The sequence below is a fragment of the Myotis yumanensis genome, unplaced genomic scaffold, assembly GCF_028538775.1.
Source record: "Myotis yumanensis isolate MYYU_CA2020_CCGP unplaced genomic scaffold, mMyoYum1.0.hap1 SCAF_5, whole genome shotgun sequence".
NCBI lineage: Eukaryota > Metazoa > Chordata > Mammalia > Chiroptera > Vespertilionidae > Myotis > Myotis yumanensis.
In genome coordinates, this window is record NW_027223756.1 from 70,577,502 (window position 1) to 70,604,631 (window position 27,130).

Genomic DNA, 27,130 nt, shown 5'->3' on the forward strand with positions numbered 1-27,130 from the left:
GACTCATTGACCTAATTATAGATTTAGAAATCATTAAGGAAACAAGACTACTGTAGTTCAGTTTTAAAAACTCCTAAACATTCCTATGTATTAGTTTAAAAAAAAAAAAAAAACCGTTATAACATTCTCATTTAATCCTTACAACACTGTGAAGTAGGTATTAATCCCAAATTACAAATGGGGAGAAGCAAGCTCAGAGGTAAAGTTCATGCAGCTATTTGGTAGAACTGGGATCCAGACCTAGGGATGTCTCTAAAATATACAGTATTAGCAATTTTTTAGTGTTAAGTCACCTAACAAGAGAAAATACTTAATATATAAAATTAGATTTCCTTCTATGATCACCAAAATTCCACATTTAAATCTGTAACCATTAGGATTAGTATCAGGCAATTATAAAGAGATTTGATTTTACTTGAGTCCATTTGCTCTGGTCATTATACTAATGTCTCACTTCTAATTAAAACTTTAGTATGAAATCCCTACCAAATATTTATTCCACATATGGCATGACAACCAAGGCTCCCATGGTTGGATATGAATTTTGGCTTCTATTTTAAAACTTGATAGGAAACTAAGATTGTCAGGTTTAACTATAAAACTATTAACATTTAGCCAACAGATGGTCAACTCTAATAGCCTGATAACTATTCAAAATACCTAAATTCAAATATAAACTGCTTCATCAAATGAGCATTTCTCAAAAATCTTCTTTCCCTTGTGTAAATCCTAGTGAGATTTAGTCAAATTTGTTAGATCACAATGTTCATTATCAATTGCTTTCTTGGGTTACCCAGAATTCTAAAGCTTAAGACCACACTAATTTCTAAAAGATTTAACTCAAAATTCATCCAGGTATTCTACCTTGAATAATTCCAACATCAGAAAATGTAAAACTTTTACTAATGTTTCTAAATTTTTTTATAGGTATAGATTCATTGTACTAGTTCCTCTGCTTCATATTATTCAAGATAAACTGTTAAAAAAATAACAACCCGGAGTTGTGGACAAATTAGCTAATAAAAGAAATGTCAAAAAAAAAAAAAAAAAACACAAAAAAACCCACTCATTTTATAAACTGCATACAATTTTAAAGTTCTTTAAATTCCAGACCTGATTTTTAAAGAACACTCTGTAGATATGATTTGGGTATATCTGACTTTCTTTTAACCAAACACTATACTAACTCAGGTGTGTGTAAGAACGATGAGGCAGAAATACAAAAAAGTTGACAGGGTTCTAGACCCTAAGTATTTTTAAAGTGAAAGCTAATTTAGCATATTAAGACAAAGACGACAGAAATAATATACATAATTTTATTACAAAATTTTTTTTAAAAAACAAAATGCAACAGTCTAGAAAACCCAAAATTTACTATTGATACTAATTCCTATGAGCTTGCTGTGCTACCATACACAAGAAATTAAAGAAACCATTAAATATTTAGAAACATTTAACATCAGAAGCCTTAAAATCTAACTGTATGTAGTAGCCCCTCAAAAAGCTACAACCTGCATTTTTTTATAAAAGTATTTTCTCTACAAAGAATCTTATCAGCTATACAAAAATCTGTACAGTTTTTATACTGAAGCTAATATTGAGCTGCACTTGAATTCACATTCTTAGCAAAACAATTGCCTGAGAGCACACACACATACTCCGCACACATCATTACAGGACAGCCTTTATTCTTCATCTTCATCCTCCTCTTCATCATCATCATCTTCCTCTTCCTCCTCCTCCTCATCTTCTGGTTCGTTTTTCTTCTTTGAGCCAGTTGGCCTGCCAGGGCCCTTCTTTCCCACTTCACTTTTGCCCTTGGCACGGTATGCAGCAATATCCTGAAATATTGTCAAGAGAAGAAAATCAACATCCGGTGTCATTTCTCAACTGAAAACCACTATGTGTAAACAATCTAAGATTATTGACCAATAATCTGGCTGTCTAAAAAATTATTTTTGAGAGCATTTGTTCCCTCTAGGCTTTAGGAAGCTTATGATGTAAAACCATGGGGTGGCATTCAATCAATGTCAATACTTTCACTACTAACATCCATTTACCTCACTTAGTCCCCCACCACCACCCTTCAACTTCACATTTTTTATGTACCTACATAAAATACATTTGGCCCTCCACTTTTTCAAACTAAGAGGCCTATATAACCACAAAGGAGTCTCTATGCAGGAACCTACCAGTGCTACGACACTGATTTCCGTCAAAAGAAAGGAGATTTCTCGATTAGTTTGTTCTGCCTAAGTTGTGCAAAGCACAGCTGACAGCTATTAATACATGATTATCTACACTTCCCAACTTTCTACCACTTATATCTACTTCTAACATACTTCAGAAAATATCTACCTAATTTCAACCCTGGCTTTAAAAAGTGTACCTTTTCATATTTCTCCTTTAGCTTAGCTGCTTTTTGTTCATATGGTTGCTTATCTTTGGCTGATTGTTCAGACCACATTTCACCCAATTTTTTTGCAGTATCCCCGATGGACAAACCAGGGTGTTCACTTTTGATCTTTGGGCGATGTTCAGAGCAAAACAGGAAGAAGGCAGATCTGAAAGGAAGTAAGAGTTAATAAACTGAAAAATCAAGGGGCAATTTGAGCGATTCAAGAAAACAAAAACAAAACACTTACGGAGGCCTTTTAGGAGCATTGGGATCTTTTTTCTTCCCTTTCTTGTCACCTTTGGGGGGAACATAATTTTTCATCTCCCGGTCATAGCGAGCTTTGTCACTTTTCGCCATGTCTTCGAACTTTGACTTTTCCTTGGCAGACATGGTCTGTGAGCAGGACGACAGCAGTTAGAAACACAGCAAAACTGTGAGCTATACACACCCCAAAAGGCCATCTCAACGGCCACATTTTCCGAAGTAACAGCATTTTGCTTTAGTGCTCTTAAGCAAAAACCTAAAGTAACCTGCCTAAAACTCTCCACAGAATATACGAGCGAGGCCTCAGGCTAGAGAGCTGAAAGTCTCACAGGTCAATTGCCTGCCTGGTGTCCTGGCCCCCGAACACACCTGAGAACTCTTAGCTCGCGTCTGCATTCCCGACTCACCTTCCATTTCTCGGAACATTTCTTGGAGAATTCGGAGAAATTGACGGAAGAGTCGGGGTGTTTCTTCTTGTGCTCCTCCCGGCAGGTCTGGACGAAGAAGGCGTACGAGGACATCTTGCCCCGCGGCTTGTTGGGGTCTCCTTTGCCCATGATGACAGACGGCGTCCTCCTAGCCGGGCGAAAGCAGGGGGTGGGCGCCGGCGGGGCTCGGCTTCCCGCCCAAACCCGCGCCCGCCCGCCCGCGTCCCGCCTCGCGAGAGCGGCCGCCCGAGCCCGACGGCCCCGCCGGCCCACCCGCCCCGAGGCCGCGGCGACACCGCTTCCGCGTACACGGTCCTCCGCGGCCCGACCCAAGCCGCCCCAACCGAGTCTCCGCGCGACCGACTACGTCCCTCTCGGAGGCCGAAGATGCCGCCGTCGCCGCCGCCCGCTCCGGGCCCACGCGCGGGAAGGGAACGCAGCGGACTCCCTCGAAACCCCTTTCCTGACAGAAATGCCCTCCGACTTGCACATCGCGAGCCCCACTCCAAGTTGTCTCGCGGCCGACATTTAAAAAAACTCCCGGAACCGAGAGCGGACGAGCTTCCCGCCCGCTCAACACAGCCCCCGGCCCTCAGCGGCCCGCACCCAGACTCCGCGCGCCGCGGAGAACCCCCAGAGCCACAGCGTCGGGCCCGGCTGGGAGGCTGAGGGGAGGGAACGGCAGCCCGCACACCCAGGGCCGCAGAGGGGATTCTTGCCTGGTGGTAGGTTTTCCTCAGAGTCCCGCCGAGCGGCCGGGTCCGACCGAGACGCTCCCTCGCTGGGCTCCGGCGTGAACTGGTTTATCGCTAAGCCAATCCTCAGCCTCTTGTTTTGCAGACTTCTCCGCGCCACCGCAACTTGACGAGCTGCACCGCAGGCCACACCCCGCCTCTGTGATTGGGCCTGGTGATTATTCAAACTCGTAGAAGCCCCGCCCCTTCCCAGCGGAGGTTTCCTATTGGTCGCCATCTCGCCGGGCCCGTCCCCTCGCCCCCAGCCTAGCAGGTTCGGTGGGTCGCCCAGGTCGTTAACTCCCAGACCCGTTAGAACCGGTCAGGGGAGGAATGCACTGCTCGATCCTGATTGGCGGCGGGAAGCGGGTTTGAAAAATGGCGGGCCTGACGCTGACTGGCTAGGGCAGTAAACTGGGGGGAGCGGTTGGCCCGAAAGGGAAAGCCCCGCCAGATTTAAAAATACCGAGTCGCGAGCTTGGGGGTTGTTGTCAAGGGCTGGCGGCGGCGACCCGCTTTGCGGCCGCTGAGGCAACTAGCAGCCTGCCCTGCCCCGGCTCCGACCGCTTTCCCGGTCCAGAGCGCCTCTGCCCCGGCCGAAGGGTAACTGGGGACAGACGGGGGCGCTCGCTCTGCGGACCGGTGGCCCAGCGCCGCCCGTGGTGGCTGAGGTCGGAGTGCAACTCTGGGAAGACGAGCGCTGGCGGGGAACCTGGGCCGGGGCGCGGGAGGACAGCTGCGCCCGCCTCCCGAGGGGTGTTGCAAACCCACCTCCAAAGTAAGGCGCTTTCCGCCGGCGGACTTTCCCTCGGAAGCCGCTCCCTCCCTTCCCCCTTTGTCTCGGGTGTCAAATGCCGAGAGGTAAACAAGGGCGCCTGAGGATTTGGGGGGGGGGGGGGCGGTTGGGAGGAGGCGGGCGGCGCTCCCCAGGCCCCACCCCGCTATCCCGGTCGCGATTCCCGGCGGCGGGCGCGGCGCGGCGTCCTGGTGACCTCCGCGCCTGTGGCCGGCCCAGCTGTCACCTTGTTTGTTATTCCCTGTCTCGTCCCTCTAATGTGATAGTTTTAAAAAAAGTTTTTAATATCAAAGACCCATTTGAGAGTCCCACAAAAGCAACATGGGTGATGCCCCACCCCCAGGTGCACATCCTGAGCGAACCGCGCCCAGCTGCACGTTACCGACCCGCACGCCCCGCTGACCCCGTGTCCGCGGCCGGAGCGGGCGCCCCCGGACCCCCTGACCTTGGCGGCCTTTCCCAGGGTAGGAGGAGTGTGACAGTGGGCCATTTCTGTGTTGTATTTCTTTTTGAAGGCGCTTTTTTTTTTTTTCCGTATTGGCCCATATGTTGCCCCGACAGTTGGTTTGGGCAGATTTTAAATAGTCTGATTTTTCTCAGCAAGCTTGCTGGCTGGTGTTTGTTGGGCCTGTGTTGCTCCAGCTTCGTGTGTGATCAGTAACCCATACTCAATAGAACCTCGGAACCAGCAACTGTTAGCCCAGGTTTTCTAAAGAAAAAACAGGTTCTTTAAAATGTGTTTTCCCTGGAAACACATATTAGTGGCACATGATGCATGCATTTACTGTTTCTGAATTTAAAAATAAACTTGAAAAAATGTAATGCATTAGTGATCTGTTTATTGCTACTTAAGGTAGTATGATTTAGTCCGTTTGAATTGTTGTGTGCTTTTATAGCACAACTGGCACTGACCCTATTGGAGAATATAAGTTCATCGCAGATGTAATGAATTAAGATGAGGTCATACTGAAGCTGGGTGGGTCCCTGATCTAATATAACTGGTGTCCTTATAAATAGGGAAAAATTGAGCACAGATACAGCCATAGAGGTAAGGTTATGTGAAAAGACACATCTACAAGCTAAAGAGAAAGGCCTGGGTTAGATCCTTCCCTTACAGCCTACAGGTGAGGCCAACCCAGCCAATTTACATTCATTCTTGACTCCATCACAGCAGAGAACAGGAAAACATTTCTATATTTAATCTACTTTTACCGTTGATGCCAAGACTTCACTCTCATGCTGTACTTCCTGACCGAGAAATAACATTGAGATGCACAGTGAAGTGAAAAGGGAAGTAAGCGCTAAGTGGGATATAGACAGTTATTGGTTATAGAGCAACCCTTTTTAAAAATAAAAATTATATACAGAATCTGGTAGCACAAACAAAATAAAAAAATCTAATCCCAAATGTAGTTCTAAAAAGATGGATTAAATACACAAGAAGCCTAGTTCACTATTATGAATTACCTGGCATACTGTTATGACAAGCAGAGAACTGAAATTCCTATAAAGAGGTAATACTAAAGGTGTTTCTCATTGTGTTTTGAATCTTGTTATGGTTCAAAATGGGAAAATAAGATTATATTTCTAAAACTCAACTTTAGAACCATTTCTTTTCAGGAACACATCAATTTCATAGATTCTAAAATAACTTTTCGAAGTTTATTTTTATTAAAATGCATCTTTCTAAAGATGATAAAGAGGAAAGTGATTTCTCTTCATTCTTTAAAAAAAGTATAAATCAAAATCTAGCAAGGGCTTGTGATTTTGAATAGTATACTTAATATTCCTAGGCTTTTGATTGAGAAATTATAAAATGACATTTTGGGGAATCTAGTGCCATTCAACTTTTAAATTTATGATTCTATAATTCTGTGAATGTGTAATCATAATGTGGGGGAATATATATTTTAACTTTTGTAATAATTAGGTGGTCAAGAGATAATTAAAATTTTAAAAGATAACGTGGGTTCTAGGAAATTCTTTGGTTATGAACACCAATTAGTTGTGAACCCTGCTACTTCACAACAGTATTTGATTACATAAAAGTTTATAACTACCCAAATGTAATAAACTATATAACCAAACTTTATATATACAATATTGCTGTTATCTTAGTCTTCTAGTAAAATGATCTTACCAGAGTTTTCCCCTTTCTAAATACCAATATAGCACTTTATTTGCCAAACTTTGCCAGAGTTCAGCATCTCACAAATTATAACATAAATATTTAGCAATAAAATAATTATGAATTAGGCTTGAAGCTGTTTCCAAAGTAGGTCCCCTATCCTATAAGTATAAATAGCTATTCTGTAAACTGGAATTCATCCATAGCAGTGTCAGTCTGGCAGGATTATGTAGAAATAAATGATCTAGGTTTTGCTAGCTATTGAAATTCCTATCATTTATTCAGTCAGTTACATTAAGAATTTGAACTTTTCATAATCTGATAATAAAACCAGATAGCAAAATCCTGAGTGAAAGAGAATATCCTATATAATAAAGAGCTAATATACAAATGGTTGTCACGCCCTTGTACCCAGGCCAGGGGACCTGAGGCCATGCCCCCCACACGGCGGGGCTTGACGGGGGACCTGAGGCTGCGCCCCTCGCCCTGCAGGGCTTGACGGGGGTGGGACCGGCCAGGTGTGGGTCTTGCACGATTTCAAGGCACGTTTAGGTCGGCGGGGACTTGACTCTGGGTCCCGAGGCATGCCCCAGACTCTGACAGGAGGGAGATTTTCATATGCATTTTACTAATTTTCTTTCATCTCTGATACTTCTATTATAGAGAAAGGGCAAATAGCAATATTAAAATATTTCCTCTAATTAATTCCCTTTTAATATGCATGAATTGTGCACCGGGCCACTAGTTATAAATATATTTGGTAACCCCACCACCACCACAGAGCAGTAAATAAATTCTCAACAATTATTTATTAACTCATATAGTTAGCCAAAATGTAGTATACTCTACGTAAGATTAATTGCACATAAATATTGTTCTCTCCAGTTGCATAGTTAATATAAAAAAACTGAAACCATTACTCTGCACATATAATAGCTTCTCAAAGATGAATCTTAATATTTTCAAGTTGTTCCAAAGACAGTGAGAGGAGTAGGATAAGCACACTGAAGAATTATCAAACAGGCACATCCACTTAGGGGGAGATCCCTGTTCTTGAGGGCTAACTGCATATTCACTTTAGAGTTTCAACTTAGTGATATAGTTAAACAATGTATTTTTGAATAAATGAAATGAAAATTCTAGGTTAAAAAAAAATAAAAAACCTCTCATCCATCCCACTGGTAGCATTTTCAATGAAAAAAATGGTAAGCAATGTTATTCTGTTTTTCTTCAAAAAACGTTAACTGCCTGGCCAGCGTGGTTCAGTGGTTGAGCATCAACCTATGAATCAGGAGGTCACGGTTTGATTACCAGTCAGGGCACATGCCTGGGTTGTGGGCTCAATCCCCAGTGTGGGGCGTGCAGGAGGCAGCCGATCAATGATTCTCTCATCATTGATGTTTCTATCTCTCCCTTCATCTCTGAAATCAATAAAAATATATTTAAAAAACACACAACAAGTTAACTATTTTTTTTAATCATTATGAACTAAATGTCAACCAAAAAAGTTATTTGGAGCAGGCAGGGGGAGGGGGGGGGCAGAGGGGGGTGGACAGATTGCAAAATTCATGTTTTTAAATACATTGGAGTTATATTGAAGCAATCTGAAAATAAAACTAAAATTCTAGACAGGGAAGAGCACTTCATGGGTATATTGATGATCTGGGGGAACAATTTGTACATTTTAGGTACAAGAATCAATCTGACTAGGCCCAAGTATAAGGACTTTTATAAAGGGAAAGAGAATCTACTAAGTTTTCAGCAATTATGTGGGGTTAACACAATCAGTTGGAAACTAGAGGACACATAAATGTATGTAATGATCTATTTTCCACACAGGCTGAATTCTCAGGTGGTATGAGAGACTAGAAAATTGTGTCAGAAGCCTCTAAAAGACAAAGTGAAATCTAGGATTTCATTGAACTTTGTAGACAAAAGTCTGGCTGGACTGAGAGGGTCTGCCAAAAACACATCATTGGTCTCTTCCTGAAAACATTTGCTGTATTTTGAAGCTGTGTAGATAGAAATGTGGAGAGTCAAGCTGCAAACCCCCAAAGACCAGAACGAATTTTCTCAGGTGACAGAGATTGCCAAGACCTCAATCAAAGCCAGCGTGACAGCCCTAGTTGGTTTGGCTCAATGGATAGAGTGTTGGCTTGTGGACTGAAGGGTCCCAGGTTCAATCCGGTCAAGGACACATGCCCAGGTTGTGGGCTTGATCCCCAACAGGAGATGTGCAAGAGGCAGCCAATCAATGATTCTCTCTCATAATTGATGTTTCTTTCTCTCTCCTTTCCTCTCTGAAATAAATAAAAATGTTTAAAAAAAAAAAGCCAGTGTGACACTCAGTCAACAGTATGGTGAAGGCCTGGGGGGGGGGGGGGGGGCGGGGGGGGTGGCAGGGGCTGGGTGGAGTGGGGAAGCAGGGAAGCTGGGTGAAAGGGGAGGGAGGGTAGAATGGGGGACATCTGTAATACTATCAATAATTTTAAAAAATTGAAAGTAAAAACAAAAAACCCATGTGACAATGTCTGAGGAATAGGAATGAGCCAGAGGTAAACTGGATCTTACTAAAACTTTATAACCCAGCCTAGATACATACAGCTCAATCTCTTACTGTTTTGAGATAATCATCCCCTTATCCTTCTACCTTCTAGAGGGGTTGATTCTGCCTAACAAGGGAAAGATCAAATCTGCTCTAGTAGAAAAGATTATCTAGAGTGTGTCATAATAAAAAAAATTGAAAACTAAGGACAAAATTTTAGGAACCAGAGGGAAAAGACATATTAAACTTTAAAAGCAACATTAAGTCTGAATTCTAACTGTTCAACAAAACTAGGAAATCAAGAAGACCATAGAATGACATCTTTAAATTACTGAAGAAAAGAAATGCTAACCTCAAGGTCTATATCCAGGGGAAAAGCTCTCAAGAATTAAGGCAAAATACAGATATTTTCAGAAAAACAAAAGCTGAGAGAAGTTATTGCTTAACGAAAATGGTCCTCAATCCTAAGAGAAAAAGAACACAGGGTAAGTATGTACAATTTAAGAGTATTTTGTTTAAAACAGCAATAATAATAATGTCCTGTGGGTTTTTATAATGTGAAAATGGAATATATAACAATAGTACAAAAGATAAGAGGGATAAGTGGAGTTAAATTGTTATAAGGGTCTTTAATTGTTCAGAAAGTGATAAAAGTAATTTGTATTAAGTTGTAATATGCCTAGCATACTATACTTTGGGGTGCAAATATTTATCCTCCTATTCATAGGATACAAGTCTTAAATAAGTCTATGCTAAAAAAACAAATGACTAATGGCTACTAAGCATATGAAAATTCACGCAACATCACTAATCATTAGGAAAATGCTAATTAAAAAACCATAACAAGCAATAAGATACCACTTCGTACCCAATAGGATGGGTATAATCAAAAAGAAAAAAAGCAAGTATTATTGAAGATGTGGTAAAACTGGAACACATACATCTCTAGTGGTAAGGTAAAATGATAGTTACTATAGAAAACAGTTTGGTAGTTTCTCAAAATTTAAATATACATTTACCCACTCCTAGGCATCTACCCAAGAGAAATGAAAACCTAAGTTCACACACACACTCTTGAAAATGTGTATGCTGGTTGTTTTTTTAAGGCTATGACATTTTTTCACTTGCAGAGAACTGCATTCAAAATAGTCAAGAACAATTTAGCCCTTAACAATGAAAGCCAAAGAATACAGTATGACTCCGAAAATAAAGGAATCATTTGAGAGGAAGTGAGTACAACTTATCTATTTTTAAAAAGTTGAGTCATCTTTTTGTTATGCTTCATGCTATAAGCTTCTGCATTGTACTCATAGATCCACCAGTTCCTGTCTTCAATAATTGCTTTGTAACGATATTGTTGAGATCAGGATCAAACCCAAGCCTATGACCTGAGAACTCTTAACTGCACATATTTAAAGTCTTTGTATCACCATTTCTCTCTTTGGGGCCATTCTCCAGAAGCTCTTCGTATAGAATGGGTAACTCCCTTGAGGGGTGGGACCGGCAGCCAAACTGCATGTTTCCTCAGATAACCACATATGTGCTCTGTTCAGAATGCAGCAAGTACTAGTAGATCTCTGATTTTCCTGAATTGGGCTGTGTTTGCCACTTCTCTCCTCATCCTGTAAAACTGTTGCTGACAGCCAGCAGCTAAGTCAATTTCAGGGAAAAAGAAGCATTTTGATACAGAAAACAATTCCAGGCACATTTGAGGGTTATTCTTAGCAAGATCATGAAGAATAGTTGGTAAGGCGGAAGGAATAATGGCAAGTGATGGGGCTGTGACAGAGTGGAAATTACTAGTTAACTGCTGGTTATGATAGCGGCCCACCTCCAGCTCCCACCCGGCCCACCTCCAGCTCGCAGGCTCGCTGGGCGTGCTATGGTTAAATACTCGTGGATTGATTGATTACTCTCGGGGTGTGATTAAGTAATTAAGCAGAGAAGTCTCTGGGAGCCGCCAGGTGCCCACCCTTGAGGTTTTCGCAGAACCAGCTGGGCCAGAGCCTCCGCTCTTCCCCAGGGATGAAACTGGCAGCCTGGGCTTCTCGCAGGCCCCCCACGACAAGCCCCCCTCCCCACCCCCACTCCCACCCCCCGCTCCGTGCTGCCAGGCTGCTGTGGCATCCATGACCTGGCACAGCACCAGCCCTGCCTTGCCTGAGCTCAATCCCTGTTGGCTGTGATGCCCTTGCCCCATTTTGCTTCCATTAAAAATGTCTGTGTATTTCCAGAAAAAAAAAAAAAAGATGTCAGCAAACAGGATCAAGTAATTAACTGCATCGAAAAGTTTGGTAATGGTCAAAAAAAATTTCCGAGGAGACCAAGATGGCGGCGTAGGTAAACACCGGAGACCGCTGCCGCAAACAACCATTTCAAAAATACAACTAAAAGACTGAACGGACATCACCCAGAACCACAGGAAGGCTGGCTGAAGAGAGACTCTACAACTAGAAGGAAAGAGAAGAGCAAATCGAGGCTCAGAGGCGGCGCAGTGTGGAAAATACAAAGGTACCGAGGTGCGCATGCAAAGCGGGCTGGTGGCTGAGGGCGCGGTTGTCCTTTTCTGTCGGGAGTGAGTCTCAGACTCTGAGCTCCAGATCCGGGCGAGTCTCTAGGGACCCAGACTCAAACAGGAGAAGCGGGATTATCCGGCATCAGTTGGAACCTGAGGGCAGCTTTCTCTCCGAGGTTTGCAGCGGCTGCCGGGGTTCTGAGAAGCAGAGCCTCTGGGAACGGGACTGAGCGTGGCCATAACTGCTCCCTCCGCCCGCCCTGTTGAGCCCGCCCCGCCCAGGCCCTGCGCACAGCCATTTGCCAATTGCCTCAGGCAAAGGCTGGATTAGCGCCTCCCCAGAAGACAGACGTTTGCCGCTCAGCTGATTCCTACAGCCAGTCGGCCTGGTGGTCAAATCCCTCTAGTGTTAACTACAACAATTAAGGCTTGGCTAGAACAAGACTGCGCACAGAGACCACAAGGGGGTGCACCAAGAAAGCATAAAAGATGCGGAGACAAAAAAACATGACAGAAATGGAGGATATGGAGCTAAGAATCGCAATTTTGAGGGCTTGCCATAAATTTGTGCAGAGCCTCACGAAAACTAATGAGACCCTCGATGCTACGATAAAGAAATTAGAAAGTAAGCATACACGGACTGAAATAAAGAATATTATACCCAATAGCAGACCAGAGGAGCACAATAATCAAACCAAAGATTTGACAAAAAACACCCAATTGGAAAAGCAAAATGAAAAAAGAATCCGAAAGTGTGAAGATAGTGTAAGGAGCCTCTGGGACAGCTTTAAGCGGACTAATATCAGAATTATTGGAGTGCCAGAAGATGAGAGACAGCAAGATATTGAAAACCTATTTCAAGAAATAATGGCAGAAAACTTCCCCCATCTGGAGAAAGAAATGGACTTACAGGTCCAAGAAGCGCAGAGAACCCCAAACAAAAGGAATCCAAAGAGGACCACACCAAGACACATCATCATTAAAATGCCAAGAGCAAAAGACAAAGAGAAAATCTTAAAAGCAGCAAGAGAAAGAGGCTCAATTACCTACAAGGGAATACCCATACGACTGTCAGCTGATTTCTCAACAGAAACTTTGCAGGCCAGAAGGGAATGGCAAGAAATATTCAAAGTGCTGAATACCAAGAACCTACAACCAAGATTACTTTATCCAGCAAAGCTATCATTCAGAATTGAAGGTCAGATAAAGAGCTTCACAGATAAGGAAAAGCTAAAGGAGTTCATCACCGCCAAACCAGTATTATATGAAATGCTGAAAGGTATCCTTTAAGAAGAGGAAGAAGAAGAAAAAGGTAAAGATACAAATTATGAACAACAAACATGCATCTATCAACAAATGAAGCTAAGAATCAAGTGAATAAATAACCTGATGTACAGAATGAACTGGTGATTATAATAGAATCAGGGACATAGAAAGGGAATAGACTGACTATTCTTGGGGGGAAAAGGGGTGTGGGAGATGCGGGAAGTGACTGGACAAAAATCATGCACCTATGGATGAACACAGTGGGTGGGGAGTGAGGGTGGAGGGTGGGGTGGGAGCTGGAAGGAGGGGAGTTATGGGGGGAAAAAAGAGGAACAAATGTAATAATCTGAACAATAAAGATTTAATTAAAAAAAAAAAATTTCCAGCTCTGTGTATGAGTTAACCAGAAATAAACTAAGTAAAGTTTCCCGCTGACTTGGAAAGCAGATGTATTTTAAGTATAATATAATAGTAGATAAGTCAATAAATATTTCCAACTCTTGATTTTAAACCCTTGGTTACTGAGAAATCTTTCAAACACTATGATCTTGGCTATTTCATACATAAATTGGCTTTTTCAAATTACTTGTAGCATGTCATCATATTTTCATTTTTCCAAGAAACCTGTAAGGCAGAAGAGGCAGATATAACCATCTGACCAAGGAAAAGGTACAGCGAGATAAAATGACCAGCACCATCCTATGTGACTAGTTAATATCAGCACTGGCACTAGGACTCAGGTCTTCTGATTTGGACCAGATATTTTTCATTTTTTTCTACCAAGCCAGTTGGTTCTTACTGTGTGGTTCTCAGAACAGCAGCTTCAATATCACCTGTGTTCTTGTTCAAAGTGCATATCCAGCCTGGCTGGTGTGGCCCAGTGGTTGAACATCAACTTATGAACCAGGAGGTCACGGTTTGATTCCCAGTCAGGGCATGAGCCCAGGTTGCAGGCTAAATCCCCAGTAGGGAGTATGCAGGAGGCAGCCAATCAATGATTTTCTCTCATCATTGATGTTTCTATCCTTTTCTCCCTCTCCCTTCTTATCTGAAATCAATAAAAATGCACTAAAAAAAAGAAAAGGAACATTCGTTAAAAAAAAAAGTGCATAAACATTCTTGGGTCCCAAATCAGACCTACTATATCAGGAACACTGGAGGTGAGGCATAGCAATTACCGTTTAACACGCTTCCTGGGTGATTCTGATGTATGATGAAGTTTCAGAATCACTGTAATAAATGATGATATCAAGACTTCAGTTAACTGATTCCACAAAATGATTTAATTTTTCCCAGACCATGTAAATGAAATATCATCTACCGGTAATATTAAAATACCATCTTTGCTTTTTTGTAATTGTAAGACTTGAATCCAATTTACAGAAATGTGTTTGTATTTATTTCATGATATAATTTTGTGTTAATGGATAAGAATAGAAGTAAAGATATACAAAAGTAATTTCTATCTGATACTGGATTATCCTTTTCCTAGTGGCAACAAACTTACCTTGCTATGTATATTTCCTTTTTCCCACCCTGTAATCACAGTTTAATTTGTCATCCTATTTTTTTCACTTTTTATTGAGATATAATTGACATACAGCACTTTTTAAGTTTAAGGTATATGGCAAATGAGTCAACCAATACATATTAAAAAATGACTACCATAATAATTTAGTTATAGTTAACATCTATTACCTCATATAGTTACCCCCCAAATTTATTTTTCCTTGTAATGAAAACTTTCAGATGTACTCTCTTAGCAAATTTCAAATATACTCTACAGCAGTGCTAACAATAGTTATCATATTGTACATTATATACTAAGTATATTTCTAATAAACCGTAATCATACTACCTTATACTTATATACAATTTTATATTATTCCATGCATTTTTATACATTAGCTTATATGATCTTCCCAACAAGAGTAGAGTAGCTTAACACTTCTCCTTTCCCTATAATAGCTAGAAATTTATTTATTGACTTTCTTGGAAAATTTGAATGTGTTTTACCTGTAGATTTAAAGTTCATGGTCCATCCCACTCATAGCAGAGAAATGAATGTTTTTGGCATGATTATAAGGTTTTGAAATCACCTAATCTTTCCTTTTTTTTTTTTTTTTTTTGTAAAGAAATGATAGCATATTATCAATGGAAAATGGAAGGAAAGTAAAAGAATTAATTACCTTCTTGGTCTTTGTTACTCCTGTGGCAAGTCCTCCCACTCATTCTTTTTCTACTTTATTCACCTAAAACAAATAATCATATCTGAAATCCTGCAAATAACTCTTCATTTTTAACCCAGAAAACTAATATATACCTTAGCTTATAGCTAGGTTTAACTTTTTTTTTTCTTCCAGAGATGTCTTCTTCTTCTTTTTTTTTTTTTTTAATATATAACATAGAACGGAAAGTTTATTTTAAAAAAAACACTTGGAAAATCATCATAGCTTATTTGTGAAAAGACTCTTGCCCCCATGAAATCTTGATGTGTTCTTTACATAGTAGAAATGTTTCCTTTCTTTTTTTTTTTTAATTAAATCTTTATTGTTCAGATTACATTTGTTCCTCTTTCCCCCCCACCATAACTCCCCTCCTTTCAGTTCCCGCCCCACCCTCCGCCCTCACTCCCCACCCACTGTCCTCATCCATAGGTGAACGATTTTTGTCCAGTCTCTTCCCGAATCTCCCATTCCCCTTTCCCCCCCAAGAATAGTCAGTCCATTCCCTTTCTATGTCCCTGATTCATTATAATCACCAGTTCATTCTGTACATCAGATTATTTATTCACTTGATTCTTAGATTCACTTGTTGATAGATGCATGTTTGTTGTTCACAATTTGTATCTTTACCTTTTTCTTCTTCCTCTTCTTAAAGGATACCGTTCAGTATTTCGTATAATACTGGTTTAGTGGTGATGAACTCCTTTAGCTTTTCCTTATCTGTGAAGCTCTTTATCTGACCTTCAATTCTGAATGATAGCTTTGCTGGATAAAGTAATCTTGGTTGTAGGTTCTTGGTATTCAGCACTTTGAATATTTCTTGCCATTCCCTTCTGGCCTGCAAAGTTTCTGTTGAGAAATCAGCTGACAGTCGTATGGGTATTCCCTTGTAGGTAATTGAGTCTCTTTCTCTTGCTGCTTTTAAGATTCTCTCTTTGTCTTTTGCTCTTGGCATTTTAATGATGATGTGTCTTGGTGTGGTCCTCTTTGGATTCATTTTGTTTGGGGTTCTCTGCGCTTCTTGGACCTGTAAGTCCATTTCTTTCACCAGGTGGGGGAAGTTTTCTGTCATTATTTCTTCAAATAGGTTTTCAATATCTTGCTGTCTCTCATCTTCTGGCACCCCTATAATTCTGATGTTTGTACGCTTGAAGCTGTCCCAGAGGCTCCTTACACTATCTTCACACTTTCGGATTCTTTTTTCATTTTGCTTTTCCAGTTGGGTGTTTTTTGTTTCTTCATATTTCAAATCTTTGGTTTGATTCTTGTGCTCCTCTGGTCTGCTATTGGGTATAATATTCTTTATTTCAGTCCGTGTATGCTTACTTTCTAGTTTCTTTATCATAGCATCGAGGGTCTCATTAGTTTTCGTGAGGCTCTGCTCAAGTTTATTGCAAGCCCTCAAAATTGCGATTTTTAGCTCCATATCCTCCATTTCTGTCATGCTTTTTTGTCTCCGCATCTTTTATGCTTTCTTGGTGCACCCCCTTGTGGTCTTTGTGCGCAGTCTTGTTCTAGTTAAGCCTTTATTGTTGTAGTTAATAGTAGAGGGATTTGACCACCAGGCCGACTGGCTGTGAGAATAAGCTGTGGCAAAACTTCTGTCCTCTGGGGAGGTGCTAATCTAGCCTTTGCCTGAGGCTATCTGGCAAATGGCTCTGCGCAGGGCTTGGGCGGGGCGGGTCGCACGGGATCAACAGGGCGGGCGGAGGGACCAGTTATGGCTGCTCTCAGTCCGTCCCCAGAGGCTCTGCCTCTCTGTCCCAGCAACCGCTGCAAACCTCGGAGGGACCATAGCCAGACAGTCCCGCTTCTCCTGTTTGAGTCTGGGTCCCTAGAGACTCGCCCGGATCTGTAGCTCAGAGTCTGAGACTCCCTCCTGATTGAAAACAACAACCGCGCCCTCAGCCACCAGCCCGCTTTGCGCGCACACCACCATACCTTTAAATTTTCCACACTGCGCCTCCTCTGAGCCTCGGAATGCTGTTGTTTTTCCTTCTAGTTGAAGAGTCTCTCCTCAGCCAGCCTTCCTGTGGTTCTGGGTGATGTCTGTTCCGTCTTTTAGTTGTATTTTTGAAGTGGTTGTTTGCGGCAGCAGTCTCCGGTGTTTACCTATGCCGCCATCTTCGATTCCAATCGAGATGTCTTCTTTGGACCAAAGATCTCCTTTGTGATTTCTTGCAACAGTCACTGAGAATCTTCAAGTATTCCGGAGAGCACCATCGCTAATTTCCAAGAAACTGCATTTCTACTTTCTATCCATGCAATAAAGCACAGATTTTATAAATTCTCTCTTGCCTAAGACAAGTAAACTTGTGTCAAATAAGTAGTAATAAAAATTAATTCAATTTAATGTTTCTCTGTGGACTTTGTTGGCACTGGTTAAAAATATTGGCTAGAAACGTCATATCTGATAAGGGCCTAATCTCCAAAATTTATAGGGAACTCATACAACTTAACAAAAAGAAGATAAACAATCTAATCAAAAAATGGGCAAAGGATCTAAATAGACACATTTCAAAAGAGGACATTCAGAAAGCCAAGAGACATATGAAAACATGCTCAAAGTCACTAATCATCCGAGAGATGCAAATCAAACAACAATGAGGTACCATCTCACACCTGTCAGACTGGCTATCATCAACAAATCAACAAACGACAAGTGCTGGAGAGGATGTGGAGAAAAAGGAACACTCGTGCACTGCTGGTGGGAATGCAGACTGGTGCAGCCACTATGGAAGACAGTATGGAGTTTCCTCAAAAAACTAAAAATGGAACTCCCATTTGACCCTGTGATCCCACTTCTAGGAATATATCCCAAGAAATCAGAAACACCAATCAGAAAGGATATGTGCACCCATATGTTCATAGCAGCACAATTCACCATAGCTAAGATCTGGAAACAGCTTAAGTGCCCATCAGTAGATGAATGGATTAGAAAACTGGTACATCTACACGATGGAATACTATGCTGCTGTAAAAAAGAAGGAACTCTTACCATTTGCAACAGCATGGATGGAACTGGAAAGCATTATGCTAAGTGAAATAAGCCAGTCAATGAAGGAAAAATACGACATGATCTCACTCATTCATGGATAATAAAGACCATTACAAACTTTTGAACTATAATAGATACAGAGGCAGAGCTGCCTCAAACTGATTGTCAAACTGCAGCGGGAAGGCCAGGGAGGGTTGGGGGCAGGAGGGAGGGGGGTAAGAGATCAACTGAAAGACTTGTATGCATGCATATACGCATAACCAATGGACATAAGACACTGGGGGGTAAGGGAGGCCAGGGGATTGTCAAGGGCGGGGGGGGAAAAAGGACACATATGTAATACCCTTTGTAATACTTTTAGCAATAAAAAAATATATTGGCTAGAAACTTTTCATCTATGAGGTGTTAACTATGTTCAATAAAAGAATTTTGTTCTGCAGATGAACATACACAATGCTGGCTCAAAGAATGAGATCTTTCTGTTCTTAGTTGACAGTTATTGACCATTAATATATCTTAATGGAAAGAATCATATATAAGTTGAGTTTCTTAAAAGGGAAACCAGAAGTTTTCTAGGAAGAGGGGGAAAGGAAGCCAGTACTTGAGTATATATTATGCAGGCCAACTATTTTAAGTACAATTTCATTTTATTCTCTTAAAAACAGCCACAACAAAAACCTTCAAGGTAAGCATTCTTAAACCTATTTTTCAAATGCTGACTTAAGTATAAGATATTTGCTAAAAATCAAGGCAAGAATTTGAACAAGTCTCTAATTCCAAAGCCCATACACTATACACACTCACACACAACAGCTGTATTCTTAAAACTATGATGCATATGCCCAATGTATCAATTTTTCCTGAAAACAGCTCATATTAAAAAATCATACATAATGGATGAGAATTAAAAAGTCAAATGAGTTTTAAAAGGAAATAAAACAGATGCCTTCAAAAATACTTTCCAATTGTCAGAGACAGTTTTGGACTATGCCCTCATATCTTAGGAGGTATGCATTGACTAGTGGCCATTAGTGATGATTTCAGAAAGTTCTTCATGCAACAAAAATTGATTAAATGCTTGCTAAGGGTCAGCTATTATTAATATTTGGCACACAGTAATGAATAAGATGGATTGCCTCTTGGAAATTGTATAACAAAAGTGTAATAATTATATACAAAATTTTTATAAATGTGAAGCCTGCTACAGAGGAGAGGTATAGGATGCTAAACAAAGTATTGTGGGAGGAAAGTTCAAGAAGCACATTACCTGTTGTAAACTTAGATATTTTGTGAATAAAATTTACATTATGTAATGGAAATAGATCCTTGGAGGTCCCTAATCTGTTTATGAAGACCACTCCCAGGACAGTATCTGGCATGTACTCAATATTCAATAAGCGTTACTATGCTGGACCAAACAATTTTGAGGTACTCAGAATTCAGTTCCTCTTAAAATTTGCACAAACATAAGTTAAAACCTGTTTTCAAATAGTATTGCCTCTTACAAAAATGCATGAAGTGGAGTTGTTTTTAAAAATCAAATTTCTTATCAGTATTTGGGGATGGTATTTCGAAACTACCAGTTTAGCGCGAAGATCAGAACATGTTTGCTCACTCCACTTTTAAATATGTATTTATTGATTTTTTACAGAGAGGAAGGAAGAGGGGTAGAGAGTTAGAAACATTGATGAGAGAGAAACATTGATCAGCTGCTTCCTGCACACCCCCTACTGGGGATGTGCCCGCAACCAAGGTACATGCCTTTGACCAGAATCTAACCTGGGACTCCTCAGTCCTCAAGCCGACGCTCTATCCACTGAGCCAAACCAGTTAGGGCTCACTCCACTTTTAAAAGCAGGTTACTTCTTGGGCTGAGGAAGGCTCTATGTCTATGGTTAAAGCGGAGAGAAGGAAGGACGTATAGAACAGTGTTGTTGCACTTGCAAGTGCTATCTTTATGTACTGGTGTGAATTCCTGAATTGAACATTGGGGACTAAAGAAAAGTATCCTGGCAATAATGATTTGGCCGGTCTACCAGAGGATAGGCCTTAGGTGACATGGTGTCACTATGCTGATTTTCTATCTAGCCAATGACAGTTTAAAATTTGGTAATGACTGAAAATTGCAAATTCTGGTATAAACACTCATGACATATTTATACTTTATTCCCTAAATTTTGTCACAATGCTTAGTAGTATTTAAAAATATGTTCACAAATAATATAAGATTTTCAGATATACTTTAAAAAATATCTATATTTAAAACCTAGAATTCTATTAGACTAAAAAATACACTTAGGCATAATTGAAGATTGGACTAATTAATAAAGAAAGAGAAGTATTTACACCTTGGAGGACAAGCTGAAAGGTTAAAGGACAGTAAGTTTACTTTGTTAAACTTTAACAGAATTCTAGGAATTTCTGAAACAAATTCTCTGGACATTGATTCTATCCTTGTACAGATACAGCAGAATTCTGTCTATTCAGTAATCTCTAAGCCTATCTCATTCCTACTTTAGGGGGTTTTCTTCAGGATCTTGGTAATGGAGTAAATGTAGCCCTAGAATCTGAGTCTGCTCTCCCTGCTGAGTACGAGATCAAAAACAAGTATATTTTCAATATCTCAAAACTGAAGTCAATGAAATAACTCCATACAAGTGTAAGATACTCTTAATGTAGACGCAATTTAACCAAAAGAATCTATTTCTCAAGCCTTTCTCCTACATGAGGTCCCTGACATCCTACTATGAAGGTTCTAGATTCATCTTCAGGTTCTAATATAACCTACTAGAGGCCTGCTGCACAATTTCATGCACTGGTGGGGGTTTCAGCCTGGCCTGCGGGTCTCGGGCTGAAACTGGCTCTCTGACATCGCCCGAGGGGTCCCGGATTGGGAGAGGGCACAGGCCAGGATGAGGGACCCCACTGGTGCACGATCAGGGCCAGGCAGGGACCGTGGGAGGGCTCCAGGGTGTGTCTGGCTTGTCTTGCCCAGTCCCAATCGGCGGACCCCAGCAGCAAGCTAACCTACCGGTCAGAGCGACTGCCCCCTGGTGGTCAGTGCCCATGGTAGGGACTGGTCGAACAGTCGAACAGTTGGACACTTAGCATATTAGGTTTTTATTATATAGGATTGTCTTCCACTTCCAGTGTTGCTTCTCACCTTGCATACCCTTCTCACCACTGCAGCATCCTATAATACAATATTCATAAAAACATTTAATCCTACTGGCCTCCAAAATGTCTATTATGTCTAAAGCAAGTGAGAGACACTGAAAAACATACATGCTGTTTTATGACTGAAGAGCTGAGAAAAGGATAAGACAGGCATGATAGGGAAGTGATAGTGATAAGCAAGGGAGGATTATGGGGCAGGTTGTACAAAGGGATGGTATATGGAGCAAGACATTAGATTTTAAAAATTATATTGATAATGCCATTTGCATTTAACAATACAGTATGAAACAATACCATTTAACAAACATAGTGTCTGCTTTGTGCCAGGCACTGTTCTAAGTGCTCTAAAAATATTAGCCCATTTAATCCTCCTAATAATGCTAATGAGATAGAAATACTATTTCATATTTTAGAGGAAGTCACAGAAGCAAAGAGAATAAATTACTTGCCCATGGTCACATTATCAGTCAGTATCCAGTCAAGAAAAGAAAAACCACTTTGGTTATTTCAGAGGGAATATTACCTCTATTATTGAGGGAATCCTTACAGAAGGTCTGAAGGAGCAAAAAGGGATGAGGAGGTATTGTTATCCAGAAGTAACTACCAGAAGAGCTACCATTCTAGCACTGGGAAAGTAGTGTTATCCAAAATGCTGTCCTTCTGAGCTTTTGGGACATAACTGTTGCAGGATTAGAACTATCTCTGCTGGCTGCTTTGCGGGAAGCCAGCTGACTTCAGCAGGCCCCCCACTCCTAGAGCCAGAGTAGAGAAGCACAGTGCTGCTGAGGCTTCTGGGGCCTGAAGAAGAAAAATGCCTTCTATCCTCCTCTTGCCTTTTAATCTCCCATTAGCAGAACTGAACTGGCAAGTGAATCTGGGAAATGTTTCTTTTAGGATTCCAGCACCCTTGCAATACAGAGGAGAGAGTAGAAGGAGAAAAGAGCTGAGAGACAACAGACAAATAACCAGCACAGTTTAACAACTGGCACGTGGCAGAGTTAATTCTCACGCACTGGCTTCTGAGTCCATGTTTTTAACTACTACAGACGATGCTATGATACCATGATATACTATAACAAGAGGATTTCATACATTTAAAAACTAATGTCATCACAAATGTGGGTTAGCAGCATAAAAAAGTTGCAGGAATTGTATTAATTGAATAGTCCACAAATATTTAGCAAGTTTCTACTTTGTGCCAGGCACTGTTCTACTAGAAATACAATAATGGGGAAATTTTTTTTTAAAAAAGAGGAGAATCCCTTTTCTCCCTTTTTTCAGGTTGAACAAAATTGCCTGGGAAGAATTCATATTGGCTTGGCTTGAATCATGTGCCCACCCATTGAACTGACACATAGCTGAGGGGTTGGGTATGTGGAAATAACCTAGTGGAAATGCCCACTATAACCCTGAGACAAGGATTTGAGTGCAGGTAGTTTATCTGGAGGATTCAGGAAACACCTGTAGAAGGTGGGGAAGTGAGACAAAGAAGGGAAGGCAGTAAATAAAGGGTGCCTTACTAAGCCAGCTGCCACTAGTAATGACTGGAGTGTAATCCCACTGGAAAATTCAGGGAAATGGTATGAAATAGATGCTCAAAGTTATCCCATGTGAGGGGCAAAATAGCTGGGGTTTCTGTATAACATTGCATAAGGGATGCTGAGATGGAAGGTTGATAATTATCAAGCACTTCCAAATTGCCCTAATTGTACTGGGTAGGACTTTCTTCCACCTTTGGAATGCAAAGGGATGCAGACACCTGCATCTGAAATCTGCCCCAGAACTTTAAAGTGGTAAAAAGCCAGAGAGGTATAGGTAGGGGTTTAGAGGGCCTACTATTTATCAGATAAAAATTTCTTCTGTAAAGAGTTATGATTTCCAAATATTTCGTGCCAGTGAGAGAGTTTTATAAAGTAGAAAGTATAATACAAAGAGTTATTATGTAGAAGTTTCTTGAAGGCAGGGAGTATCATGTTTTATATCTCTCATAGGACCTAGTACAATGATATACTAATGTTATTGGCGCAAATATTTACTGAGTGAATTTCAAAGTTTAAAAAGGTGGAATTATTATTTTTAAAAATATATTTTATTGATTTTTTTACAGAGAGGAAGAGAGAGGGATAGAAAGATAGAAACATCGATGAGAGAGAAACATCAATCAGCTGCTTCTTGCACACCTCCTACCAGGGATGTGCCCACAGCCAAGGCACATGCCCTTGACCGGAATCGAACCTGGGACTTTTCAGTCTGCAGGCCGACACTCTATCCACTGAGCCAAACCAGTTAGGTCGAGGTAGAATTATTTTTAAACGTTCATTAAAATCCATAACTCATTTCTGCTAACTTCTGAAAGAATTTTTTATCTGTTTCAGGAATTTTAAGTAGCATGGTCTTGTTCTATTCCTTCTATCATATTTCTTAAATCTAGACCATTGCAGTATTTCACTGTGTAAATATAAGAGAGAAGGAACTCTTACCGTTTGCAATAGCAGGGATGGATCTGGAGATTATGATACTAAGCAAAATAAACCAGTCAGAGAAAGACAAATACCAAATAATCTCACTTACATGTGGAATCTAATTAACAAAACAAACTGATGAAAAAAATAGGACCAGAGGCATATCTCAGAGGGGAGGAGGGGAAGGGTGACTGGAAGAGAATAGTCAAAGAACATATATGCATAGCCCATGGGCACAGAAAACAATGGGGTGAAGGTGGGTGGCTGGCTGGGGGGAGGGGAGCAATGGGATGGGGAAATGGACATCTGTAATAGTACCAACAACAAAAAAAATCTAGACCATTGTAGATAATTGTTCATTGCTTGTCCAATAATCATTCTCTCCTTCCTTCTTACTGTAAAAAATATCTTGATTAGAAGTAAGTTATTGATAGATTATTGCTGGTTCAAACCAATCCTGAGAATGCTACTCTGAGTAGCATGAGGGAAAAGCAAGAAAATCATAGATGCCAACCCTGACATTGTTGAACTACAGAAGCAATATAAGGAACCATCTTCCCTCAGTGTTCTTATTATGTCAGAAAAACTAATAATACTGTTAAATAGGTATTCTGTTCTATGCAGTCAGTGATTCATAACTTTTTAAATAGCATTTTTCTCCTTTTGGGTAGCAAGGCCAAGACAAAGTCATTTTATTTTTGGAGTAAATTATTTAAGATAGTAACTCATCAGGAAACCCAGACAAACAGTAGGTGTTGCCTGGCTGGCGTGACTCAGTGGATTGAGTGTTGTCCCATGGACCAAGAGGTCCCGGGTTCCATTCTGGGTCAGGGCACATGCCCAGGTTGTGGGCTCGATCCCAGTAGGGGGCATGCAGAAGGCAGCCAATAGAGTGTCTCTGTCATCGATGTTTCTATCCGTCTCTCTCCCTCTCCTTTCCTCTCTATCTAAAAATCAATTAAAGCATGTTTTTAAAGTGTTTGGCCACACTAGTTTTAAATCTGAATTTCCCTCTGGCTAAGGAAAGATCACAGTGTTCCTCACAGCTCTCTTCCTGTGCTTTCCCCTTCAATATTCACTTTGATATTTTAAAACATCTAAAGAATCTTAGCAGGGCTCTATCACTGAAAAAGTAGTAGTGAGATGATGACCTTTCAGATACAAGTTATTTGAATCTCTCTACTATCCTTTGGCCTCCCCCTGCTCCTAAGGGGCGATTGGGGCAGCAGCCCCGCTCACACCCGCTCCTGGCACCAGCCCCAATCACTCCATGCCTGAGCAGTGGTGGCAGGAGCAGGGACTGCCAGCAGACAGAGGACAGGCCACTGCAGGAGGTGCTGGGCGGGGCTGTGGAGGATGGGCTGAGACCCACCCCTGTGCCACCGCAGCTTCTCAGCCTACAGTTCCTTTCAAGGTGCACAAATTCGTGCACTGGTCCCCTAATATATCCATAAACAAGGTAGTATTATTATGTGTTTTAATACTTTAAGCCAGCCGTATCTAATGCAAATATGTCAGCCAAGTGTGTAGCTTTAAATGTTCTAGTAGCCACATTAAAAACAGGTAAAATTTACTTTAATATTTTATTTAAACCAATGTATCCAAAATGCTACCATTTCAACATGTAATCAACATAAAGAATTGTTAATGAGCTACTCAATATTCTGTGTTTTAAATTTCTGCTACTAAGTCTTTGAAATCCCACTAGTAGTTGATACAGCATGTCTCAATTCCAATGCTGAATTTAGATTTCATAAAGTTTAAGTTGAAAAAATAGACTCATATATTCTGGTTGTTCCACACATACTTAAAAATTTTCAGTAACTGAAATCAGTTTTTAAAATTTAAAAAAAACATTAAATTAACAGTTCCATTTTTCAGTTGCAATAACCATATTTCAAGTGTTCAATAGCCACAATATGCCTAGTGGACACCCAGTGCAGATTGAGAAGATAACACAAGGCACTTACCATCTCGCATCTTTCTTTTGACTATTCAATGTATGTACTATTTTAATTCTTTTGCTTTCCTTTGCCATACCCTAGAACGGAAGCACACAGAATGGGTGGCATTGAATTTCAGGGCAGATGACATTTTACATTTTTAAAAAAGTCATCGATCACTAAATTTACTCAGGAAGTGAATTTTCAAAAACACCACCAACCAAACCCTATTGGTTTGTATTTTCTTTGAACAATGGGATTGTTAAACAAGGTATATTTACTGATTAGGACATGCAGTTAACTAGCCAAGGTGCAGTTTTTATATTTGCCACTCCCATCCTGCTACCCGGCTCTCCACAAGCGCGCGCGCGCACGCACACACACCCTGCCAACACGCGCGTGCGACAACCCAGGAAACGCGGTTTCTTTCTCCCCTGCAGAAACTTTCTGAGAAGCACTCAAACTAACTCGGTATTGGTAGGGTTTCCCCGTTCCCTTTTTAAAAACATTAGACTCCGCCCTCTCCAGGTTCATTCCAGGAGAAATGAAAAAGATTGGGGGTGGCGGCGAAAATAAGGCCTGTGAAAGTCAACTAGTCAGTAGCTCCACGTCAGGAAGCCGCAGACTTTGTGAGCCCAAGAATAAAACACCGTCCTTGCAGGAACATGCAAAAGATTGCGAAACGGCCTTCTGCCCAGGCATTGGTGAGGAGACCGCCCCTAAGCAGGCGTTCTTAAGTCGCGTCAATGAATGGAACGGCCATTCAGCCCCGGTGTTTGCTGCGGGACCTCCAGGACCTGCAAAGCGCCAGCTCGCCCGAGTTGTCTTTGGTTTGGGTTTCCCACAAAAGCGTGGTCACACCAAAACCTTTTAAAATCACAAATACGATAACGACCCCGAAACTTTTTTTCCAGCACCCTCACTCTCCTCCTACCCCTGCCCCCCTCGTTTTGCACTTCGCTTCCGGAGTTGAGTGACCTCGTTGTGTAGAATGCCAACACTGCAAAATTCCAGGAGCTAAATACCAACCAACCAACCAACCTCCCCGCAGGGATTAGAAACTGGGAAACGTAGCAAACCCCCACAACACGCCCCTGTTTTCCCCGAGGTTTAAAAAAATAATAAAAAGCCTGGCCCATTGCGGCGCAATGCATGCTAGGATAAGTAGTTCCTCCAACCCGCGCGGCGCGCGATCAGGACAGAGTTTAGGTTGACTGCCCAGAAGAGAACTACAGTTCCCGTCGTGCCTTG

General features: G+C 41.2%; 1 protein-coding gene and 2 long non-coding RNA genes across 5 annotated transcripts; 1 reads left to right on the plus strand and 2 right to left on the minus strand.

The window, feature by feature from the left end:
* Positions 1-1,302: 1,302 nt before the first annotated feature.
* On the minus strand, positions 1,303-3,918 carry HMGB2 (high mobility group box 2). The gene is made up of 5 exons (XM_070415475.1): positions 3,810-3,918; positions 3,070-3,238; positions 2,646-2,791; positions 2,390-2,564; positions 1,303-1,841 (listed from the first exon to the last, which is right to left on the minus strand). The coding sequence occupies exons 2-5, from the start codon at positions 3,217-3,219 to the stop codon at positions 1,686-1,688; spliced, it is 627 nt and encodes a 208-aa protein (XP_070271576.1). The 5' UTR covers positions 3,220-3,238; positions 3,810-3,918; the 3' UTR covers positions 1,303-1,685.
* Positions 3,919-4,328: 410 nt separating this feature from the next.
* On the plus strand, positions 4,329-17,721 carry LOC139011774 (uncharacterized). 2 transcript variants are annotated; one of them, XR_011471624.1, is made up of 4 exons: positions 4,329-4,602; positions 9,588-9,778; positions 10,424-10,522; positions 17,302-17,721. It is a non-coding gene; the product is annotated as an uncharacterized lncRNA (long non-coding RNA). The 2 variants fall into 2 exon arrangements; XR_011471625.1 differs by lacking the exon at positions 17,302-17,721 and adding an exon at positions 11,528-11,777.
* On the minus strand, positions 13,592-27,001 carry LOC139011775 (uncharacterized). 2 transcript variants are annotated; one of them, XR_011471626.1, is made up of 4 exons: positions 26,814-27,001; positions 25,907-25,977; positions 15,264-15,326; positions 13,592-13,698 (listed from the first exon to the last, which is right to left on the minus strand). It is a non-coding gene; the product is annotated as an uncharacterized lncRNA (long non-coding RNA). The 2 variants fall into 2 exon arrangements; XR_011471627.1 differs by having other exon boundaries at positions 26,905-26,916.
* Between the last annotated feature and the right edge of the window lie 129 nt (positions 27,002-27,130).

Excerpts from the sequence above, each read along its gene's own strand:
- HMGB2 (XM_070415475.1), bottom strand. The coding sequence starts at position 3,219 with ATGGGCAAAGGAGACCCCAACAAGCCGCGGGGCAAGATGTCCTCGTAC. Across the intron at positions 2,792-3,069 it reads AATGTTCCGAGAAATGGAAG|ACCATGTCTGCCAAGGAAAA; the intron begins GTGAGTCGGGAA and ends TCCTGCTCACAG. Across the intron at positions 1,842-2,389 it reads TAAAGGAGAAATATGAAAAG|GATATTGCTGCATACCGTGC; the intron begins GTACACTTTTTA and ends ACAATATTTCAG.